Source organism: Eschrichtius robustus, chromosome 7, assembly GCF_028021215.1.
Source record: "Eschrichtius robustus isolate mEscRob2 chromosome 7, mEscRob2.pri, whole genome shotgun sequence".
In the NCBI taxonomy this organism is placed as follows: Eukaryota; Metazoa; Chordata; class Mammalia; order Artiodactyla; family Eschrichtiidae; genus Eschrichtius; species Eschrichtius robustus.
The window spans coordinates 81,585,301-81,610,012 of NC_090830.1; the positions used below are offsets into that span (position 1 = coordinate 81,585,301).

Genomic DNA, 24,712 nt, shown 5'->3' on the forward strand with positions numbered 1-24,712 from the left:
CAGGCCTGGGCATCTCAGCGTCTCTAGGTAGGATGACTGGGGAAGAAGGTTTGTTAAAATAAATGATCCTGGGGGAGGAGAGGGGTCAGGCCCTAACAGAATCCTTTCCAGGAGAAGGGAGCTGAGGGACTCTTATCTCAGAGGAGGGAGAAGGGCAGGCTTGAGGGAAGGGATGGGACTTGGGCCTGGGATTTCTCCCCTCCCCTCTTCTTTCCAAATCTCCAACACATCCTCTTCCTATTTTCCTTAATGAGCCAACTCTATCCCAATTCAAGGGAGTTTAGGAAGAGATATCCACCCAAACTGGCTCTGGAGGAAATATGAGTGACTAATAAACACAAACAAAGGTCCTTATTCTCACTAGTAACCCAGGACTTGGAATACCTTAGAATAGAGTCACATATGAAAGATCAGAGGTCTTTCTAAAGAGGGCCCCTCTGTTCAAGTTGAAATTATACGGTGGAATATAATACACTGGGTATATCTCAAGATGTAAATGATTCAGATTTTAATTTCAAAAATATACTGAAATAAGGGATTACATCCATAAAGATACTGATATTTTGGTAGGTAAAAATAGTAAGGTTTACTAGAATATGAGAATCCTGGAAACAGGCATAGCAGCCACTACTAGAAATCATGGTCAGCCTCATGCTAGGCTGGACTACTGGTTCCCAAAGTGTAGCCCCAGACTAACAGCATCAGCCATTCCTCGGGAACTTGTTAGCAAGGCACATCCTCAGGCCCCAACCCAGATACACTGAATCAGAAACTGGGAATGGGGCCCAGCAACCTATGTTTTAACCAGCCCTCCAGGTGATTCTGATGCACGCCAAAGTTTGAAAGCCACTGATCTATCTAGAATACGTAGTGTCCTTGTTCTAAAGCAACTATCCTTAATGATGACCGGAGACTCTGACTCAGTAGATTTGGGAAGGGGATCACATGTATTTGTTCTTGTTTCCTAAGTTTTATCAGGTATTCGGGTATGTGCCTGATTTAAGAACCACGCCTGTGGAGGGCTTCTCAGACTCAGCTGAACGCTGGAATTACACAGGGAACTCTAAAGCATTACGATGGCTGAGTTCCACCCTAGTGATTCTGATGTACTTGGTCTGAAGTACAGCCTGGCTGGGGCTGGGGCGGGGGCGGGGGCGGGGGCGGAGGGAGGAGGTGGGGAGGGAAGTCTCAAAGCTCCCCAGGCAATTCTAATATACTGTCAAGTATATTATAATATACACTAATATACTAGTGTATCTAATACACAGTTCAGCATGTATTGGGCTGGCAAAAAAACTTCGTTCGGGTTCTTCCATAAGATGTTACAGAAAAACCCAAACAAATTTTTTGGCCAACCCAATATGGCAATTACCTGGATAATTTATTAAACCAAATTCCTCAGCTCCACTCTCCAAAGAGTCTATAAGGTTTGGATGTGGTCCCGAGAAGTTTCACTTCTAACGAGTTCCCAGGGAATGTGCTGGCCAGTACTGCTCTAGAGGAATATGCTTACTTTTTAGATACCTGGGATCCACTTCGGTCTGGGATGGCCAACTTTCCTCCCTCTGAACTCCTGGACATTTATTGTTCATTCTTCCTTATAAAGTACCCACCCAATTAAATTACCAACATCTTTAAGGCAGAGCTGTTTTCCCCATCTGTGGGCCACTCCTAGGAATCAGTGAATTGCACACAGTAGGTGTTCAGTTGAATAAGTGCATGAGTGTCTCGGAGCTGCTCCCCAGTGTTCATTTTCTCCCTACTGGATCAGCTAGCCCGGTCAATCCATCACAGCCCTGATCTCATCGAGAAGAATCAAGGCATCTATTTTTTGAAGATGATGGGAAGGTAAATATCTGTCCAGTCCTAGAGATTTAGGTTGCTTGGGGAGACTGTTCCAGTAACACCCCAGATGAAGTACAGCCATCTGGAGAGGGTTTGGCATCGATGAAAACCTACTGCTGAAGTTGTTCCTTGAAGACATTCATTTTAGAATGTTATTTCCAATTTGGCATATCACAGAGCTGTACAAGTCAGAGAGGATTTAGAATCTCTGCTACCTACAGAGGGCATCTTATTTAAAGCATGTCCCTGACAAAGCAATATCAAGGGAACACAATTGGAAATCTCTTACAGGGGAATAATTTCCCTAGAGGCAGTTTCAGCCACAGAAATCACTGGAACAGCAATCAGCTTCCTGACAAACATCTAAAACCTTTAGCATTCCACTTTGCTGGGGCTGCCTTCTTTGGAGCCCAATCACAGGGACAGAACTTAATGAATTCATGTCTTGTCCCACTACAGCAATTCAGTCTCAGTGCCACTGCCAAGGTGCATGTGCCACTGAGGCTTCCTGCCCCCCTCCAAAATAAAATAAAGCTCAGGCAAAGAGTAGAGCCCATATTCTCTAACATGATGGTCCATTCAAGATGGACTAACAATAGTAACATGGATGATTTTTACTCATTTGACTACTAGTATAGAATAAACCAAGAAGCTCAGAAGAGGGAGCTGGTAAAAAAAAAAAAAAAAAAAAAAAAAAAAAGTTTGAAAGCTGATAAGTTATAGAATTGTCATTAACTCAATTTTTCCAAAGAATGGAATGAGTTACTTTTCCTCTCAATTTCCTTTCCCACCTGGGAGTACCAATTCAATTCTGGTAGGATTTGTCAGGGGATTGGGGCAAGGAGGAAGCTTTAGTCTTTCATCTGATTGGACAAGACTGTTAGACTAATTTTTTAAAGTGTAACTATTATGGCTAGATAAGCTTATAGCTTAAGCATAATACAGTATTGAGAAACATGGACCTTGGAGGTAGATTGCCCAGGTCCGAAGCCTGGCTCTGCCACATACCTACTCTGTGACTCTTAGCAAGTTACTGAAACTCTCTATGCCTCGGTTTCCCCATTTATAAAATGACACCTATTTCATAGTATTCTTTGTAAGCTTACCTGAGATAATGATATACTGTATATGTATACGCACATATATACATATACATACACATACATATAAATGTATAATGTGAACACATCTATCACTACTCTGGTTACAGACCTTTCTCTTTTAAAGCTCTCTCTCTCTCAACCTCTTTCTGCCCCCAAAGACATCAGACCCCAAAAAGAGAAGTCACACTTTTAATTTCCTTTATTATTATTATTATTTTAAATAAAACCACTGACTGTAGGGAGGGGTTTACTTGGAAGGCTTTGGACTTTAGAGAATCTAGATGTAGGAGTTGAAAGTCCAGCAGCCTCAGTTATGGAGTAGGTGACCTCTGGGGACTCTCAAAGGCCCTTCCTTCCACACCTTGGGCACTGTGACCTGGAACCCCCTTGGTCATCGTGGTTGAGTCATTATCAGATGCCAGGTACCTTATGGGAGGGCAAAGTGAGCCAACCCACTCCTCTGCTAGCCACAAACTGCCCGTTTGAGTTCACTTGTCGCCCTTTCCTCTTCCATCAGACTTAATCTCACGCTAATCCAGCAAACTCCAGGACAGTCCTGTAGGGGGAACCAGAGTCCTTTCTTTTCAGAGCCCAAAAGGCCATTTCGGCTGCAGTAAGAGAGTCCTGGCGATGAAGTTGGGGCTGGTGCCAGGGCCTCTATTATACCTTTTTGCCTACTCCGGCCTTGCGTACATTTAATTCCCTTCGGGTAGGGTGGTGAGGGGTTTCACTGACACCATACTAATGAATTCCCTAGCAGCCGTCCAAGAAAGTGAATTACTTCCTTTCAATACAGACTTGGTACCATTGGACCTTCCACTAAAAATAACTTCAATAAACATTTGTTAAGCTTCCACTGCGTGCAAGAGTGTCCCAGAGGTACAAAAAGTAAAAGTTCATGGTACTTTCCAACACAAGACTCACATCCGAGAGCAGCAGTGTCCAAGAAAATTTTCTACGACGGTGGAAACGTTCTCTATCTGTGCTGTCCAATACCTTAGCCACTAGTCATGTGGATCTCTTAAGTACTTGAAATGCGGCCACTATGACTGAAAAATTGAGTTGTTTTTTTTTTTATTTAATTTTGATTTCAATCTACGTTTAGATAGTCAGATGTGGCTAGTGGCTACCCTATTGGATAAGCACAGTCTAGGCTGGAAAGCCTTGCTACTTAAAGTCTGGTCCCCAGGCCAGAACCATCAGCATCCTCTGGAGCTTGTAGAAATGCAGAGTCTCTGATCCCACCCCACACCTCCTGAATCAGAAATTGCATTCGAATAAGATCTCCTGGTGCCTCATGTGCACGTTGAAGCTTAGGAAGCACCCTTCTAGGGAGGAATTCATTCAACAGTCATAGTTAGAAGATACATATATATGCAAGTGGTTCTCATCTTTACTGTGCTTTAGATGCAACTGGGGAGTGTTAAAAAAAATGCTGAGCCTGGGTCACTCCCCAACTCCCAACCCAGATCGTCCCATTTAATTGGTCGGAGGTTTGGCCTGAACATGGTGAGTTTTAAAAGCTCTTCAGGGATTCTAAGAGACAACCAAATCTGAAAGCCACCCCAGCACAGACTAGGACAGTGGTTCTCAAAACTGGGTGGACATCAGCATGACCGGGAAGGCTTGTAAAACACACAGATTGCTGGATCAAGCTCTCAGAGTTTCTGATTCACTGGGTCTGGGTTGGGTTCTAAGAATCTGCGTTTCTAACAAGTTTTCAGGTGATGCTGGTGATGCTGGTCTGGCAACCACACTTTGGGAACCACTGGCTTAGTCATTTTTAAAGCACCGACTCCAGAATCAGACTGACCTGGGCTGAGTCCTGGATCCACCATTTACTACCTGGGGAAGTTACCTAATCCCCAAACCTCAGCTTCCTAAATTGTAAAATTGGACTAACAGTACTTACTGAGTTGCTGTAAATGCTAACTGAGATGATGCCTGTGAAATGTTGAGCCCAGTGTCTGCTTCTTAATAAGCAATCAAGTTCATTATTATCGTTAGTGTAAGAAGACACCCATTCATTCAACAAGCACAAACTGTGTGTCAGGCACTGTTCCAGACACCGGGAACACAGCAAAAAAACAAGACGGTCAAGGTCTCTGCCACAATACCCACAGAACTTGAGTTCGAACTGAGAGTAGAAAACAGACTGATTATACAGCTCTTACAACATTAATCGCAAGAGCAAAGGAAATAAAGGTCAGGGAAGAATTCATTCCAGCTGGGAGGATGGGAAAGCTTCCCACAGGAGGTGGGGTTAGAGCTGTGCATTCCTGAGGAGAGAGATGATATTCAGAGCAGCAGGGAAAAAACTCACTCCTGAGGCAGGGACGAGGGAAGGCGAGCAGGGCAGATGCAGCCTGGTGGGGCTGCAGCTGGAAGTCTAAGGAGAAAAGAGAGGCAGGGCTGAGTGCCTGGCACCGGCCTCCACTCTCTGCCCAAATCACACTCGGTGTTTGGTTTTTTGTTTTGTTTTGTTTTTGTTTTTTGTTTTGAATATCAATACACTAAAAATTACTGATGTCCAGAAAGTGAAACCAGCCAAAGGCTTTCATTCTTGATTACTCTCCCCCAATGCAGAGTTTAGCTAATGAAGGTTCTGATATGAACCTCACCTCACCTGTTGTGGAATTCCTCAAGCAAAGGAGGGGCCTTGGGGCGAGACGCCCTATAAAGTGGATGGACAACAGAGACTCCTGGCCCTTCAGCCGAGCCCCCCGAAAGACTGATCACTAAAGGGGAGAGTGGGGCTCTGACCCCGCACACTGCTTTCCTTGGGAAAATGGTGACAGACCGTCACAACTCATTCACTCATCTGGCATTCTCCAATTCCATTTCTCTCTACTCTTAAGTAAATTCCAAAAAAGCAAGAAAGCATGAGCTCTAAGGAAAGAGGGCTTTTAAGCAAAGGATATGCAGACCAAGCAGGTTCCTCTCGGTCACGACAGCCTCACAGGAAGGGGTGCCCAGACCTCTGCAACTTGCTTAAGTACAATGATAAGAGGCACATCTATCTAGTAATTCATCTGTTCCCAGGAGGAGAAAAAAAAAAACAACAAAAACAAAACTCAATGCTAGATAGAAATGCAGGGAGGGGTAAATTCTCTGGTTCCAAACAAGATTCCCCCCGTGGGTCTCCTCCCATGATAGGCTGGAAAAGTGCAAAGAGTCAAGGGCACAGAGGGCCCTAAATGCCTACTAGAGCTTTTGGACTCCAAAGCACGATGTAGAGCCAACTGGCAGGTCTGAACAGGGGCATGGATCCCAACTTAACAGTTCCTGGCTCTCTATGACTTTGGGAAAGTCACTTACCCTCTATGAGCCTCAGTTTCCTCTTTGGCAGCATGGGAATAATAGGAATACCCCTTTCAGTAGGCAGAATAATGCCCCCACAGATGTTCATGTTAACACCCAGAACATGTGACTATGACAACTCACATGGCAAAAGGCAACTAAGATAGCAGGGGAATTAAGGTTGCCAATCAGCTGACCTTGAGATGGGGGAGGTTATCCTGGATTATCCAGATGGATCCAATGTAATCACGAGGGTCTTCAAAAGTAGAAGAGGGAGGCAGAAAAGAGAGGCAGAGAGAGGTGAGGACAGAAAGAAAGATCAGAGATGCTGTGTGAGAACTCAGCCCACCGCGGCTGGCTCTGAAGGTGGAAGAAGCGACCATGAGCCAAGGAATGTGGGCTGCCTCTGGAAGCTGGAAAAAGCAAGGAAATGGAATCTTACCTGGAGCTTCCAGAAGGGAGCACAGCCCCGAGAGACCTATGTTGGACTTCTAACCCACATAACTGTAAGATGATAGATGGATGTTGTATTAAGGCGCGACATCTGTGGCAATTTGTTCCTGCAGCAATAGGACACAAACACATCCATCTGGCAGGGTTGTGAGGCTGATACCTGGCACGCTGTAAAAACACTTTCTTATCTCAGACGGTATTAGCATCCGTGGGCCCCTGCCATTCTCCAGACAGGGTAGCCTCCTCTCCCGCACAGAATGCTCGCTGCTTCCCACTCTGCCTGTCTCACCCATCGTTCACAAGCCTCAGCCGAGCCCCAGCCCCTCGACGCCTCCTCGCTTTCCCCCGCCCACGTGAGCTCTTCTTCTCTGAACTGCCCCAGCCCTTACAGCCTGGACCTTGCAATTTCGGACGTAATTATATAGCTGATAGTGCTACCTGCTGCTGCTGCACGAGTGTTTATTTTGGTCCCAAAACTAAATTGAAACCTTGGTCTCCAACAGGAACTATGTTTTGTCCTGTCGTTGTTGTTGTTTTTAAGGACCTGTACTTTTTTTTTTTTTTTTTAACAGTCCTGTTTTTATGACCTTTTGACACAAAAAGGGACTGCTCAGGCATATGTTTATAAGCAGATACTCTACATCATTTTAATTGCCCTCTGACTGAGCACTAACTCATTTTTCTATTTTTTAGCAGAGTTTTCTATTTTCCAGCAGAGTTTGCTAAAGGGTCTAAGGTCTAAGGCCAGGTCTAACACAGACTAGAGAAGCAGGTTTAGTTTCTGACCCCAGTTCAGTGACTGGGGCTCCTCACCATACCCTGATTTCATCGGTCAGAGAAGAGGGGGCAATGTTGGAAATCACAGTAAACCTAGGAAGGAAGGTGACCAAGCATGTGTTCCTCTTATCCCAGGGCTGAGCACACAGTAGGTGCTCAATAACGGCCAGTTAAATGACTGGCTGGTGCGTGCATTCTTATCTTTTCCTCCACTCTCTTCCTTTAACCCCACAAGATGACCCTCAACAGAAACACATCAATAAACAAAGGAGGCACAGCCCATTGACCTACCTTGGGGACATAGTTCCCACAAGAATGAGACAAACAGACAAAAGCGTTCTCCCCAGAGCATGTTATTCGAGTCTCAAAATAAGATTCATCTCTCATTTCAAGGTACATTTATTTTAGTGAGGATTTTGTGAATAAGCCGGTGTGTGGGAACAGGAATTAAAATAAGCAGCGACTTGCTGCCTGCCGACATGGATGTCCTCACATCCCACTGCCTTATTTTTGGTTCCATTCTGGTTTGTTTTCTTCTCTGGGACTTTAAAATATGACAGGGAGGTTAGAAAGAGAGGCTGGGGATAATCATGGCTTCTGTTCATGAAGCTCGTCCTACGTACGTGGTCACCCATTACCTCACTGAATCCCCACTACAACTCCTTGAGGTGAGTGCTATTATTATCCCCATTGGACAGGTGAGAAGACTTGAGTTTAAGACGGGGAAAATGACCGTGCTCACAGCGACCCACTGGCAAGTGGCTGAGCACGATGTGAATCGAGGTGGTGGAGCCCAGGACATGATACCGATTCAATTAGCTCTACCGACCTAGGACCTGCAGGAGCCCCCGGTATCTACCTATATATCTGTTTCCCTCTCTTCCTCTCAGGTGGAGCAGGTCCAATCCCCAAGTTTCTAAGGTACCCTGGGACTCAGGAGACTGCACGCTAGCTCTGTTTGTTTCCCTGGTCTTAACGGCAGTTCTAGAAACTGGAGGTAGACAAGGAAAAGTGAGAAGAAAAGGAGACACGAGCTATGTGTGTTTTTAAGCAAGATCTCTTCCCTTCCCTGCCTGCCTGAAGTGAAGCTTCTATGAGATAGGACGAGATCGAGGGAGGCCAACAAAAAGCAGCAAAAGCTGCTTAGTCATTCCCAACCCAGCCCTCAACATCCCAAATCTCTCAAGGGTAAGGACAGAGGCAGAAGAGCAGCCTAAGAGAACGGACATGAAGTCAGACCAGATCTTGGGTAAAGCACGCCTTTTCCCTACTCCCAGGCTACAGGACCCTGGACAAGAAAGTTAACTTCTCTGAGCCTCCATCTCCTTATCTGTAAAATGGGGACAATAATTCCTACCTCACAGGTTTGCTATGAGGATTGAGTTCACGTTCGCAAGGGCTTATCAGAGCGCCCAGCACGTAGCACAGCTGGAATTAATACTAGCTGTTTTTATTAATATACTGTCCAATGCACTAAGATGATGCATGCAAAAAAGTAAATAAATATTGTACTATATAATATGCAACCATATATTAAGAATAGGAAATCAAACGTGATGCAAGTTATGCTCCAGAAAAGGTAAGGACGGGGTGGGGGGGGGGTGGCGTGGTGTTCATTTCACTTTTTATCCTCCACGGTGCCAGCTATAGCACAGCTCTCTGCTCTTGACCAGGCTCAAGAAGTGTGTGCAGATCTGGGACAGACTTCAGTTTCCTGCATCTTGTCCCAAACCTCAGCTAGTAAAGGCAGTACTTTTCATTTTCTAAGAGGAGGGCAGCACTTTCTGAAATGCCCTATTTGATGGGATTATTCCTTTTACTTTATAAGCCATACCTCATGGGAATGTTCATTTTATCTCTGGCAGCTCGACGGTACAATAATTGTTTCACGGTGTAATAACCCATGTATTAAATCAGATGCAGGAACCTCCTTGAAATATCATTATACTGAATTCTCTTCCATAACAGGCAGACCAGTTTTGGATTTTACCCAAGGGACTTAGTTACCAAAGAACCAAAAGTATGCCATTAAAGGTGTTTTCTCCTGCAAAAGGAGAAAGGTTATTAGTTGCTGTTATTATTACTTCATAGCCCCAAAGGTTGCTGGTCTTTGTTTCCAATCTCAATAGTACTTATGCTTCCTAACATACTATTTACTTATTTAAAGTAAATAGTAATTAAGTAATTAAGTAATTAAATTAAGTTAATTAAGTAATTAAGTAAAAGTAAATAAGTAATTTACTTATTTATTAGGCTTGTTTTTTCCTGTTCTTCCCCCACTGCAATGTCAGAGGGTGGGGTGCTGCCTATTTTATTCACTGTTGTTTCCTAATCATCTGGAAAAGTGCCTGGCACATAGTAGCGGCTTTATAAACATTGTTCAATTCACGAACAAATTAAAGCACATTCTAGAACATATTTTTTTGAAGAGCAACCACAACCGAAGCAAAGTGTCTCTCATTACTCTTTTCTCCCTCTCTTTTTTTTTTTTTTTTAACTGAACTATAGTTGTTTTATAATGTGTTAGTTTGTGGTGTACAGCAAAGTGATTCAGTTATATATATATGTATATATATACATATATATTCTTTTCCATTATGGTTTATTACAGGATATTGAATATAGTTCCCTGTACCATACAGTAGGTCCTTGTTGTTTATCTATTTTATGTACAGTAGTTTGTATCTGCTAATTCCAAACTCCGAATTTATCCCTCCCCTACCCTCTCTTCTCTCTCTTCCATTTTTCTGTTCTCTCAGATTGATTTTCACTAGATCAGAACACACCTCCAAAAATCAGGATGACATCATCCACAAAAAGGCCTGGGTTGTTTTTTACAACATCCAAGTCCTCCCAACACTAAGATTCCAGGGAGCGTTTCACTCACAGCAAGGAGACCCGGCTCCGCACCCTGACCTGGGGTGAGCCCCTACCAGCTGCAGAGAAGGGATGTTTCCACCACAGTCAGGTAGGGGTCCTCTCCATCTTCTAGGACCACAAGGGCCCCTGACATAAAGTTCAGATTCAGGAAGTATGAGGGCTGGAAGGTAATTTAGTCTAAACCTCCCATTTTTCTGATGGGAAAACTGAGGGTCCAGAAAAGTGAGTGGTTGTTCAAGTGCACAGAGGCATTAGAACACAGCCAGGAAGAGAAGGCAGATTCCTTTTCTTCCTCCTTCCTTCTTCCTTTCCCCCCTCCACCCTTCTCTCTCTTTCTCTCTCTCTCCTCCCTCCCACTCTCTTCCTCCCTTCTTCCTTCTCTCCCTTCCTTCGCTCCTTGTCTATTTGTTTGGGGGGTGTGTTTGTGTGAACCCTTCACAACAGGATGGTTTAGAAAGAGCCCCGGTTAGCAGTCCATACATAATCTTGACCCAGGTACGCTGGTGACTTGATTCACTAACTTCCCAGTCCTCTGCAACAACCAAGATCCCAAATTTTCTCAAATTTCCCATGAATGATGCAAGAGGCTTAGAGATTTTCTGAAATGAAAGAACCTTAGCGATTGTCTAACCCAACCTCTATTTCACAGATGAAAAACAACAGGCTGAGGGAAGAAGAGTGAGTTCCTCAGGTCACAAGGCTGGTTAAGAGCTCAGCTGAAATGGCTGGGACCCCAGGCACCAGAGCAAATTAACAAACAAACACTCAGGATGTTTCTCAGATTGGTGTGCAGCTCTAATGGTCTCATCCTGCTGGCAAGAAAACCCCATCTAAGCAAGCACCCCTCAGATCAGGAAGGAAAACATTTCCAATGAGCAACTGAATACAATGCTAATGAGAAAACTAGTAGAAAATAGAATCCAAATAAGATACACACACAGAGATACACACATACATGTATGTATGTGATTACTGCATATATTGTATATAAAAGATACTTATTTTTAAATACTTGATACTAGGTATATAATAAATTCACAGTGCTAGCAAGGACGTCAAAACATACTGCTAGCAGAAGCATATCTTGATACAACATTTTTGAAAAGTTCTCCATTAATATCTTCACAAACAAAAATATACATTCTCTTTGATCCAGCAAGTCCTCTTCCAGGAATTCTATCTAGAGATAGAATTGCACAGATATGTGGATGAGAGTGTTGACTGAGCCACTGTTTATAGCAGAAAAGGAAACAATCATGTGGTGCATCATTTGGATCATGGCCGAATAAATGCAGTACAGCAACGTATGGGATTCTGTGCAACTGTCATAAAACAAATCATTACAGAGCTGAAGGCATGGCTGTCATGTATTAGTTAGTAAGAAAGCCAAACTGCAGTGCAATGTGACTGATACAATGATTTTGTACAAAGACCACCACCTCTAAAACACTATTATGAGTGCACATCCGTGTTTGTTTGTGGTGAAATCAGCATGAAGAAAAGATGTGAAAGTCTATAACGCTGAGCATCCCAGGGAGGGGGCAGTGATGGATGCGGGCGGAAGAGACACTTAATATTTTCATTATGCATCTTTGAATGTTGATACTATTTTATATATATATATATATATATATATATATATATATATATACATACATACACATACATGTATACATATATTACTTTGAAAAAAAAATAGGTTAAGACCAAACATTTCTGAAAATAAAGACAGAAGGAACCCACAACTAGTCCTCTGAGTCCTGTTTCAGCCTCCCTTCTTCCCCTGTAGACCCGTGACAGCAGGAACACTCTGAGGAAATTATTCAGTGTGGCAAAGAGAACCCCGAAGCTGTCTCTCTAAGCCTTTGGCTGTCATGACCATCCTCTGAGCTAGTTACTTTTCCCACCAAATTGTCCTAATCCTGATACAGGAAGTGACCTGCCAAGCAGACACAGGAAGTGAGGTGTGAACACAGCTCCAGCAAAAGCTCTTCCTTTAGCACAGGAAAGGAGCTTGATCTCCCTCAAGGTGAGGGTGACCCCAGACACTTACCTTATCTCCCACCCCACAAGGGAACTCACAACTGTAAATAAACCATGCAGGACCCACTCGTCACAAAACTAAGAAGCAGACAGAAGCTAACTTTGGCAGGCAGGCGTTCTGGGGCACCTGAATCAGCTACTCGGAAACTTGGCCTTGTGCCCATGGGCTTCTTCATCCAGTTCTGACTCCCAGTTGAATGAAAAGTGACAGAACCATGAATGGAGAGGTCCTGGCAGTGACAGTGATTACCACTGGGCTTCAACAACGATAAAACATTCCCGGAAGCACTCACTGTACACATCCTTCGGGGCTAGTGCTTGCTTCCAAGAGGACTCTCACCATCAACTTCTAAAACTCCAGGAGTTTTTCACATGGATCCACAAAACTTTCTTCCTGTGGATTCCCAGTCCTCTGATGCACCCCAGATGCACCAGATTCTATATTTCAGCCATGGCTCAGAAACCAGTAAGAAGGAAGGAAGAGAGATTGACTTACCAAGCCAACTTCTGTTTAAGTACACAGACACAAACACGGGGGGGACCGTGAAGAAATCTACTACAGAGTTCACTTCCAGCCAGAACCACAGCTTATCATTGGCTGCAATAAACTGCGGGAAAGAAAAAAGAAGAGAGAAAAAAAACAGAAAATGAGAAGCATGGTGCCGGCATTCAAACTACACTCTTTTGCCAAAGGGTACGTTTTGGTTTTTCACGGGGGCCTGGAGGGAGAGTTTATGTTCTTCTTGTATCTACACCAGTCACGTGCTATTTTTGTCTTCGAATTTGCAAACACTGTCTAGTCTTTTCTAGAGAGTGACTGTATAAGCTCTGTTAGCCTTGGAGAAAGATCAGGTAGTATATTTTTCTGTGGTTTTCAACAGCATCATAGGGAAGTTTGAATTATCTCACCTTTCTTAAAGTCTCTCATATAAATATAACTATAAATAAAGCATATATGTATGCATTCATTCACACACACAATCTCTGTAATCTACATTCTGTACAGCTCCCTTCATAAAACAGGGTCTAGTATAAATCCCCCAAGCCGCAAATTCTGCCTATCTAGCCCCTTGATTCAACCCTCACAACTCACTGTTCTCTCAGGATTCAGCTAAGTGAGCACTGATAAGCATAATTTTAAGACTAGAAGGTTTTTTTCCCTCCTATTTAAGGTAACCATGTATTCATGCGTGACTAGAGAGATGAAAAACAGTAGACCAGTAGAGGTGTAATAGTTATTTCAATGCCTATTTCTCCTGCTCGGAGCAAAATTAACATGTACTTCAGGAAATGCTGAGCTAAGGAAAGGGCTCTCTCACAGAAAATCAGAATGCGCATCTATCGTCTCCCCTGGAAACAACGGGCTTCAGCTTGCCTGCGGGAGCAGATGCTGATGGGGAATGGTCCCTGGGTATAACACTTGCATGCCTCATCGTGATACTGAGCAGTGTTGTTCAAACTTACCCGCAAGCCAAAGTAGAGAAGGAAGAACACGTTGAAAGCCATGTCGATCTGTAATGTGAAATCTTTGTAGAAATTCTGGCAGGATTCTATTGGGCTATTAGACAGGAAGAAGAAAAAGCGAGAGGTAAATGAAAAGCATCGTCAAGTCTTCCACATTGCTGTGCAGTGGTGGTGCTTGGAGTAGAGGACAAAATGAACATTCATAAAATAAAACATTTGGTCTTTCTATCCCCTGTGATCATCAAGCAAGCATTGCCAAGGGGTCTTTCCATTCAACCATAGAGTCTTTTGTTCTTTTATTTGTTTTCATCATTTTCTACATATATTATTTTCATCATCATTCAACAGTTGAGCTAAGAACCTAAAGAGGATCATGCAGACACCTTGGAGGAAGGACAAGCAGAAGAAACCACCAAATCCTCAATTTCATATTAACCCTTAAAGCACTGACTTCTTTTAGAAGACACAAACATAAGCTAAAAGCAGTCCCTCCTACTCTCCAGCACATTAGAAATGAAGCCCATTTTCAATTAAACACAATGGCTGTGTTTTGGACCTTTTAAAAGCCATCAGTTGATTAATAAGAAAGGACCCAGGAGCACCTCAGGAAAGCTGTGGAGGAGAGGATCCTGGTTGATGTCCTGGCTAGACTAAATATGGACTTAAATGCAGCACTCTGATCTGGGGAAAGAAGCATTGCCCAACTGGTAAAATTCAAGACCATTAAACCAATATATTGAAGCAGTACTCTAAGGGTTAATTTTTTTTTTTTTTTTTTTGGCATGCAGGTTAATTGCCTTTGCGTGTGTCAAGCAGCCAATGCGAATCCCCAGCACACTCTACTTTGTTCAAGAGTAGGCAGTTCAAAAGGGTACGACTATACAAACTGGTACATGGCTTCCACGTGCTTTCCTACATCAAACTGATCAGAGGATCAGAGTGTGAAAAGTCCCACGGTTTGGGCTGGGTGGGAAGCAGGAAAGCCTCATAAGCCTTTCAAAGCTGTGAATGAAAAGTCACAGTATACTGTTATCAGTAAGCAAATGGTACCACTCAGGCCAGGAACATCAAGAAGGTGAGGTGAGGGAGAGAAGGGAGGATGGGGAGAAGTAAAATACTTTCCCCAGATGGGAAGCAACATGGACCTCTGGGCCAGGAGAGGGCTAGCTTGAGAAGTGCAGGATGGAGGATTTCCGAGTATCACCACTTCGGAAATCGCTGTACGCAATACCAGTTAGTATAGTTGTACTTCTGTAACAGCAATGCTTGGTTGTTCAACAGGCAGGAATCTGTGCAGTATGAGAATGCAGGGCCCACTTAAAGGCAGGGTGAGTCAGTCTGTGGGACTCTCCGATCATGTTACATGCACCGGATTTATCCATTCTTCATCTGTATTACAAGTCAAACATGCCCTTTGTCATCTCCCAAATCACAAATACGTGGAAAACCCTCCAGACAAGCATGAAGAGGAATCTACATTTGCATTTACAAACTAAGCGGACTGAACAAAAAACAAACACTGAAAAACAGTTCTTGTATAAAGGAAATGGCAACTGCTAGGTTTTCACTAAGGGAAAGTGGGAGGAAAGACAGCATGGAGTTTGCTTAGTCCAATGCTGAAAGGAGGCAGGAGCAAAAGAGACTAAACACCACAGCCCACCCTGCTCTTTGCCTGGTCTCCTACTCAGGTATTGATTCAATGAAAAAAGGAGAATCCAGGCCTGGAGTTAACAAGTGACACTTCCATAATTCCCAAGCCATGATGGCATTTTGTTTTGTTTCAAGAACAAGACCCACAAGTTCCACATGTGTCAGAGTTCTTAGCTACTCTAGCTGCAAGGAAAAGTACATGAACTAGGTTGACCAGAAGTCCACTACAGATCCCAAGGGATGAAGAGACACTGCACCTCTGTGCTATGTAAGCCACTGGTATGACGTGCTACAGAAGTAGTGAAGAGTAAACAGTGTGTGTGTGTGTGTGTGTGTGTGTGTGTGTGTGAGAGAGAGAGAGAGAGAGATTGAGGATGGGGGGGGGGGGCTCTGTTGGTAAATACTGTATTGCACTCATGTCTTCCCTTGTGCCAGCAGTGACTTAGCTGTGCATTATAAATTCGTTTTCATCAAGACTGATGTATACACAATTTAGGGGATGGACAGAAAGTCTTGGTTCTCAAGTCTATTATGGAAAACCCACTATCACTTCACCAAGGCCACACAATAACCTTACTATTGCTCTCACAATAGTTATTGGTGGTATATTTGAGGGTCCTATGAGTTCCCTAGCTCCTATTAATTCCATGGCTTCTGTAGTTAATATCATAGTAACCTTGAAATACATCGAGCAGGGAAAGTATCTGCTAGGCTGTGGAAGAGAACGGAACAGTGGGGGAAGAGATGTTAGCTCAATGCCATTGAGGATATTTCGGTTCGACACAAATGGAAGTAGATGTTTGCAAGAGTATAAGGAATTAGGCTGTAGCAACTCATTTCCACTGTTTCTTGACTTCCTCGTCATTTCTGCTGTTCCCTCCTATATTGCCCCGTCCCTAAAGGCAGCAATGAGAGGGTTTGATGCTAAACGACACTCTGTTGAAAAATATACCTCAACAGCACTCCTGACTTACAGAGAACAATGTTGAAACCATAACAGACCTTTTCTCTAGTCTTTCTTTCAAAACTTTATAGAGAACTGATTTAATCATCCTTTTATATCATTCCTTGAGTCTTAGACTTTGAGCTGAAACAATAAAGGAAGTAAATTATGCTGCTGGTGCTGGCGGCTTTCCCTCTGGCCGAGGCTCAGTAACATGAGCCACTTCACTAAGATGAAGACGGGGGAGAGAAGCAGGAAATTCTGCAACAGAAGAGGGCCAGCCCCCAGGAACCCAGTAGGACCAGAGTGATCAGGGAGTCTGTTTTCCATCTCTCTCAGCTCTTTCCCGCTTGCCATAAGAGCCCAAGGAGAAATGTCCTGCCTAGTTTTCTCAAGTGGCATCAGAACGGTTTATCAGGATCCCCTCTCCAAGATAAATCCTCTGAGCGCCTTTAGTCCATGGACTCACACAATCAACGACCACAGAGCAGAGATTCTAAAGCCCCATCATTTCATTCCCCAAATGGAAACAACCCAGGGAGACGTTCATTGATCTTATAAAAAGAAAATACAGAATTCAACAACTAAAGGGTTGGCCGTATCAGCCAGGATTTATTTTCCTCCCAAAGAGACTTTATCTTAATGATTAATGTTCATTGTAGGATGGAGAATGAAATACAAACTCCTCTTCCTTCTTGTGTAAAATAGAAGAGTTCCTTGTCTAGAAATTTTAAGAGCTAGAGATCACTTTATTTTTTTCTACAAAGGAAGGTGACTCTGAATTACACACTTAAATTTGGATCGCCATTCTGATGAGGCATGCCCACATCAGAACAGGCTTTTTATGGACATACGTTGCCAACAGAAAAATAAATAAATAAATAAGAGTTTTAAGAACTGAAATAAAAACACTAGTCCTGGTAGTAGAACTGATTGTCCCTAAATTGCTCTTGGTTAACTAATGACTTACTAATTAGAGGAGATGAGATACTTGGTAAGCTGATGGACTGTTCATTACTAGGCTCCCATAGTCCATGGATCAAGTGTGATACTAAAACCTTAGGCAAATTTAGCATTTTGATCAGGACTCTATGACTGGGGCACCTTCAAAAGAACCTCAATAAAAAGCTGCTTCTGATGGGATAAACTTTCAGCGTAGAACAGAGGTTGGAATACGAACCCTTGTTTCCTCTTGACCATCAAGTAAGCATATCCTCAGTACTTGGATGTCTCTACAGAGGAAAATGAGACTCACCCAAGTGGGAAATATATCTCTTTTTTCACCTATTTAACAATACAGTATCCCACGAAGACCTCTGAGCAGGAAGATCCAACAGTCCTTCTTGAAGACTGACTTCAGAACTTGTCTTTCCAAAGCATGAGAGGCAAGCAATGACGACCCAGGTTTTCTCTCAAGGCGCAGGGGGCTAAGGACAAAAATCTCACTTCTAGCAGTTGTGACGCCTGTATCATCTCCAAGAAGGAAGTGACTGCCTCTCTTCTCAGCCTCTAAAACTTCCCTGGTATTTGCTGAAGTCTGTTTTCCTAACTCTCTGAGGCTGGCTTTCCAACCCTTTGAAAATATTTCTCCAGAACAGTGTTTCTCAAACTTTAGCACGCACCTGGAGGGCTTGTTAAAACACTGGTGGGCCCCACCCCCAGAGCTCCTGATACAGTTGGTCAGGTATGGGGTCCTGAGGACCACACTTTGAGAACCACAGCTCCTGAAGAACTTTCCTGCAACTACACACTCCTTACAGGTGTTGCTGCTCAAGGTGATTCCTATTCAGACCTGAACAAAGAGGATTAAGCATTCGAGCCCATCCCCAGACAACCACCTGCCTACCACTTAACTAAGTGCTGACATCAAGGGGTTGAACAGAGACTATCATTTTCAGATGTGAACAGGGCGATGGGGGTGGTGGGGAATTAAGACAATACAGGGAAGTAATTACAATGCCACCATGCAAGCTTCACCAATGACATTCCAATTAACAACCAGAGAGTGCCCGAGGAGCACATTTTTAGTTTAAGATTAAAAGGAAAAATGATGAGGGCTGGATGGGGAGAGGTTATGGAGACCGTCATTTACGAGAGAGAAAGAAATGTTAAGCATCTTAGGAACAGCAGCAGCAGCAAATATCTGAGATAATTTAATAAATAACCACATGAGAGGGAAGGGACTAGCTGAGGAACAAAACAGCACTTTGTGAAATAATTTCCAACATTTAAATTCTCCTCCCTCTTGTGGTGAGTCCCTTTTTAAATTGGATGGAGCCTTCTCAATTCCCACCAGGATTACGGACCACCAGAGTTCAGGCCCACACGCTACAGACGTGAATCAATACAATAAGCTTCATGATTCCAGACTCTCCTCCTAGTCTCGCCTCTGCAATGTTGCCGGATTAATTTAATTAAAAGGTGTCATTCATCCACCATCATGGCTCTCTCCCGCCTCATGCATCAATTCCAAGTCTGGCTGAGAAAAACCTCTAAAACCTAGCCTCACCCTATCTCTCCCATTTTCAGCCGAGCTCCACGTCAAAGCCCTTTGCTGCCACAAGCTGGTATCTTCATAATTTCATGCATGTGACACCCCCCATATTCCTAATTTTAACTCTACGCTTCTGCTGTGGCCTCTTCAAATGCTCCTCCCTCTTTGTGTTCAAACCTCAGGCAGCTTTCAAGGCCAACCAAAAGGCATGGCATGGCCAATTATTCCTGCCCTCCCTGAACTCTCCCATCTCTGAATTCTTATAGCACTAGGAGCAAGGAATTCTTAACTGTCTCGGAATGTTGATCCTCGTTCAATTCAATATAATAATACCTGGCAATTGTATAGAGTTTACACATACTATTGCATTTGGTCCTCACAGCTTTGCAAAATATATAGTAGCAGACATTTTGTTCTAATCCCCATTTTGCAGACAGAGAAGCAGAGGCTCAGAAACCTACCCAAGATCATGTAGCTAAGTGGCAGAGTTGGGACACAGACCCAGTATCCTTTCTGCCATACCACCTTACTTTTCCAGATAAATTGCCATATCCTTGGAGAGGAAAAAGAAGCATAAGACATGGTATCTGCTATCCACAGGGCCCGCCATGGAGCTTATATAAAAGCAACAGGGGTTGACAATGGGATATGACTGACTGAGGGACGAGGTAAAACTGACCTAGAGAAGCATGTATGTGTTTATCGAATGGTCTGGGAAAATTCAGAGGAAGCTGAACTCTCCAACCTGTATCTAACCCTCCTCTGTAAAGACTGTCATGTGGGACATTACTAATCCCCAAAAGTCCTTCCTGGGACCCTGAGTGGTAGTGGTGTCATGGAGCTTGACCTTATCTGCTGAGGCTAAGTTCCTCTGCTTATAGAGAAATAACTCCTAGTTATCCATCTGCCTAAAGATGGATGCCTCAGCCTCTCTTATTCTAGAAGAAAAAGAATGAATATGGTAATGGATGATAATATTTAGATACTTTTAACACTTCTAATCATGGATTAGACAATAAATAAGCTTTGCATCCCACTCCATTCAATCAAAATATAGAAAAATGACATTATATAATCATGGATATTAAGAAACCTACCTGCAAAGGAGAGGTAGTAAATCTAAGTGATTTGAGATTTTCCTGATAACATTAGGATATATCAGATAAGCAAAGTGCTTTGGTTCTCCTGCTCACAAAATAGAAATAAAAGCACCTAGCTAATCAGAATATTTGAGACCAAGACATTTTAAAAGGGAGGCCAGTCTTTACAATGTACTCCAAATTAGAAATCAATTTTATTATTCATATAATTTTAGGTATCGCAAAACTATCTTGCAAGCTAATAACAGTAGTGGATTTTGTGTGAATGGTGTGATACTAATTAGTCATTGAGAAAGCAAGAATCTTTACGTAGAACATTGTCTTCTAAACTGGACAGCACCTCAGGACTGCCCAGGTCTTGAATGGATCCAAGTTGAAAGCTTTCTATCTGGTGGCTTTTCCCAGTGCCTATCTTTTAATTCCCTTGACAGAGCTGTGTACTTAAGAGCTAATCTTTCCAATTTTGGTGCTTTGGTGTTTATACTGGGTGGGGCATGTATTCAGTAAGTTGTGTAGTTTTTATTAGTTTTACCAAACAGAAGCTGGCCTCTTCTGTTCACCATCATTGTGATTTTATCATAGAACATCTTGAAGTCGTTATCTTCTAAGATGTTGTTATTGCTGATGGGTAAGTTTTTGTTCAATCATTAATCAATACTAATGATAATAACATCAGAATGGGCCCTCTGTTTTATCATAAAACACTTTTCTTAGACCTTGCAACGGTTCTAATGTGAATAGAAAACACTCTTTGTTACTTGCAGTATTGCTGGATCATGATCTCCAGCCAGCTGGTTAAATGGCTTTGCTGGGAAATCTTCAGTTATGGGTTTGTATCAATCGGCCTATTAATCTTTCTGACAGCAGCAGGTTTCTAATTATGTCTCTGCTCAGTTGATGAGATGTAATCCAACAGCCACAAGCATATGCCTCATTACGGTCATGTTGAAATGAACTGGAACAAATGGAGAGGTAGTATATAAACCCTCACTACTCTTTGCAATCCTATGTGCTCTGTCTTCTTGAGCTTTGAGTGATCTGGAGAACCCTGGAACAATGAGAGCAGTAGACTTCAAAGCAGTTCTATGGCTCAGGGTATCTACCTGAATGATGAGTCCTAATAATTAAGCATTCTTCTAGGAGACAAAGAAAGTGACACAGATCACTGTTGGAGAGAACAGAAGATGTCAGTTCCTTACACACTGGATTTCTCCCTGAAACACACAGACCATCTGTTTTCATGAAATCTCTGTCACTTTCTTATGGAGCTCTTCTAAATTTTCTCAAAAAACTTCAGCATACTATCTGAGCATAGGTTCTCCTTCTCATCTTCATCCTGTATCTTTTCATTCACTAATGCACCCAAGTATGTAAATCAAAAGCAAAATGTGAGTTGACCTCAAGAGTGGTTAGCAGTTTTAGGTAGTTCTGGAGTTCAGTGGAAGAGATCCCAGCTCTATCACGTACTAGCTGTACGATTGTGGGCACGTAATCTGACCTCTCCAAGCCTTGGTTTTCTCATCTGGAAACTGGAGAAAAGGATCAAACCTCAAAGGCTGTTGTGAGAATGAAATCGGATAATGAGTGAAGACTAATTACTGAACAAGTGATAGTTATCTTAAAAACCAAGGTAATAACAATAATGATAATAAGAACTCTTTGTAGAAAAATGCCCCAAAAGGCAATCATCCAAATGAACAAAAACTGACAGAATCAGTTATTTCACATTCTATTTTTTTGTATCTGCTTTATTGCCTCCTTATCAGGTATTGCGATATAATTCAAATGCCCAAAAGGACTTGCACTGAGCTGACATTTGGGGTGATTCTATATATTACAGCATTAACTTTGGGTAATATTAAAAAAAAGAAACGCCTGGAAAATGATATTTCTATGAAGGCAGCCATACAAGTCTCATAAATACTAAATAATTAACCAAGATTTCCTGGCAGAGAAAGCCATAAGTCACTTTAATGAGGGGCCACAGGACATTGTGTATTCTCCTTTTTCCAGGTCTTGAGCAGAGGAAAGAGTTTCATTTACCTGGTTGGCTTAGCATGGATGTGGAGGAGAGGCAGGGGGATGAACCAGTCATAGGTCTTCTAAATATCTCTTCCAATTCTAAGTCCATAGATTATGTATTTCTTCACTGTTGGACTCTTGGAATGATGTCCAAGACAGCCTACCCACTAATGCTTGTTTTCTCCAGCTTATCTACAGACTACAATTATTTCAATCACAGTTGTTACCAGAGTGGAATTACCGTTCATATTTGCCAGAAACTTTTATGTAATAAATCAGAGTTAAGCTACTACATAAAACAGTCTTGACAAATGAGTGCTGGTTCAGTTTTCACCAAACTGTCTGAGTAGTCCTGACCAACCGATTCTTTTTTTTTATTCTTCTAGATTCCACATACATGCGTTAATATACGATATTTGTTTTTCTCTTTCTGACTTACTTCACTCTGTGTGACAGTCTCTAGGTCCATCCAAGTCTCTGCAAACGACCCAATTGTGTTCCTTTTTAGGGCTGAGTAATATTCCATTGTATATATGTACCACGTCTTCTTTATCCATTCGTCAGTCGATGGGGATTTAGGTTGCTTCCATGACTGGCTATTGTAAATAGTGCTGCAATGAACATTGGGGTACATGTGTCTTGTTGAATTATGGTTTTATCTGGGTATATGCCCAGGAGTGGGATTGCTGGGTCGTATGGTAATTCTATTTTTAGTTTTTTAAGGAACCTCCACACTGTTCTCCATAGTGGCTGTATCAATTTACATTCCCACCAACAGTGCAAGAGGTTTCCCTTTTCTCCACACCCTCTCCAGCATTCATTGTTTGTAGATTTTCTGATGATGGTCATTCTGACCGGTGTGAGGTGATACCTCATTGTAGTTTTGATTTGCATTTCTCTAATAATTAGTGATGTTGAGCAGCTTTTCATGTGCCCCTTGGCCATCTGTATGTCTTCTTTGGAGAAATGTCTGTTTAGGTCTTCTGCCCATTTTTGGATTGGGTTGTTTTTTTAATATTGAGCTGCATGAGCTGTTTACATATTTTGGAGATTAATCCTTTGTCCGTTGATTCGTTTGTAAATATTTTCTCCCATTCTGAGGGTTGTCTTTTTGTCTTGTTTATAGTCTCCTTTGCTGTGCAAAAGCTTTGAAGTTTCATTTGGTCCCATTTGTTTATTTTTGGTTTTATTTCCATTACTCTAGGGGGTGGGTCAAAAAAGATCTTGCTATGATTTATGTTCTTCCTATGTTTTCCTCTAAGAGTTTTATAGTGTCTGGTCTTAACATTTAGGTCTTTAATCCATTTTGAGTTTATTGTTGTGTATGGTGTTAGGGAGTGTTCTAATTCCATTCTTTTACATGTAGCTGTCCAGTTTTCCCAGCACCACTTATTGAAGAGACTGTCTTTTCTCCATTGTATACCCTTGCCTCCTTTGTCACAGATTAGTTGACCATAGGTGCGTGGGTTTATCTCTGGGCTTTCTATCTTGTTCCATTGATCTCTATTTCTGTTTTTGTGCCAGTACCATATTGTCTTGATTACTGTAGCTCTGTAGAATAGTCTGAAGTCAGGGAGTCTAATTCCTCCAGCTCTGGTTTTTTCCCTCAAGATTGCTTTGGCTATTCGGGCTCTTTTGTGTCTCCATACAAATTTTAAGATTTTTATGTTGTAGTTCTGTGGAAAATGCCATTGGTAATTTGATAGGGATTGCACTGACTCTGTAGATTGCTTTGGATAGTATAATCATTTTCACAATATTGATTCCTCCAATCCAAGAACATGGTATATCTCTCCACCTGTTTGTGTCACCTTTGATTTCTTTCATTAGTGTCTTACATTTTTCTGAGTACAGGTCTTATACCTCCTTAGGTAGGTTCATTCCTAGGTATTTTATTCATTTTGTTGCAATGGTGAAGGGGATTGTTTCCTTAATTTCTCTTTCTGATTTTTTGTTGTTAGTGTATAGGAATGCAAGAGATTTCTGTGCATTAATTTTGTATCCTGCAACTTTGCCAAATTCATTGATTAGCTCTAGTAGTTTTCTGGTGGCATCTTTAGGATTATCTACGTATAGTATCATGTCATCTGCAAACGGTGACAGTTTTACTTCTTTTCTGATTTGGATTCCTTTTATTTCTTTTTCTTCTCTGATTGCCATGGCTAGGACTTCCAAAACTATGTTGAATAATAGTGGTGGGAATGGACAACCTTGTCTCGTTCCTGATCTTAGAGGAAATGCTTTCAGTTTTTCACCATTGAGAATGATGTTTGCTGTGGGTCTGTCGTATATGGCCTTTATTACGTTGAGGAAGGTTCCCTCTATGCCCACTTTCTGGAGAGTTTTTATAAAAAGTGGCTGTTGAATTTTGTCAGAGCTTTTTCTGCATCTATTAAGATGATCATATGGCTTTTATTCTTCAATTTGCTAATATGGTGTATCACATTGATTGATTTCATATACTGAAGAATCCCTGCATCCCTGGGATAAATCCCACTTGATCATGGTGTATGATACTTTTAATGTGTTGTTGGATTCTGTTTGCTAGTATTTTGTTGAGGATCCCTGCATCTATATTCATCAGTGATATTGGTCTGTAAGTTTCTTTCTTTGCAGTATCTTTGTCTGGTTTTGATAT

At 42.3% G+C, this 24,712-nt stretch overlaps 1 protein-coding gene across 9 annotated transcripts in view; it reads right to left on the bottom strand.

The window, feature by feature from the left end:
* The window catches only part of KCNMA1 (potassium calcium-activated channel subfamily M alpha 1), a 745,622-nt gene that overhangs the window by 287,817 nt on the left and 433,093 nt on the right, over positions 1–24,712 (bottom strand). For all 9 annotated transcript variants that reach the window (XM_068547964.1, XM_068547957.1, XM_068547956.1 and 6 more), the window contains exons 4-5: positions 13,866–13,959; positions 12,898–13,009 (exon numbers count right to left, since the gene is read on the bottom strand). In XM_068547964.1, coding sequence (XP_068404065.1) covers positions 12,898–13,009; positions 13,866–13,959 — 206 coding nt within the window. The remainder of the gene's footprint in view (positions 1–12,897; positions 13,010–13,865; positions 13,960–24,712) is intronic.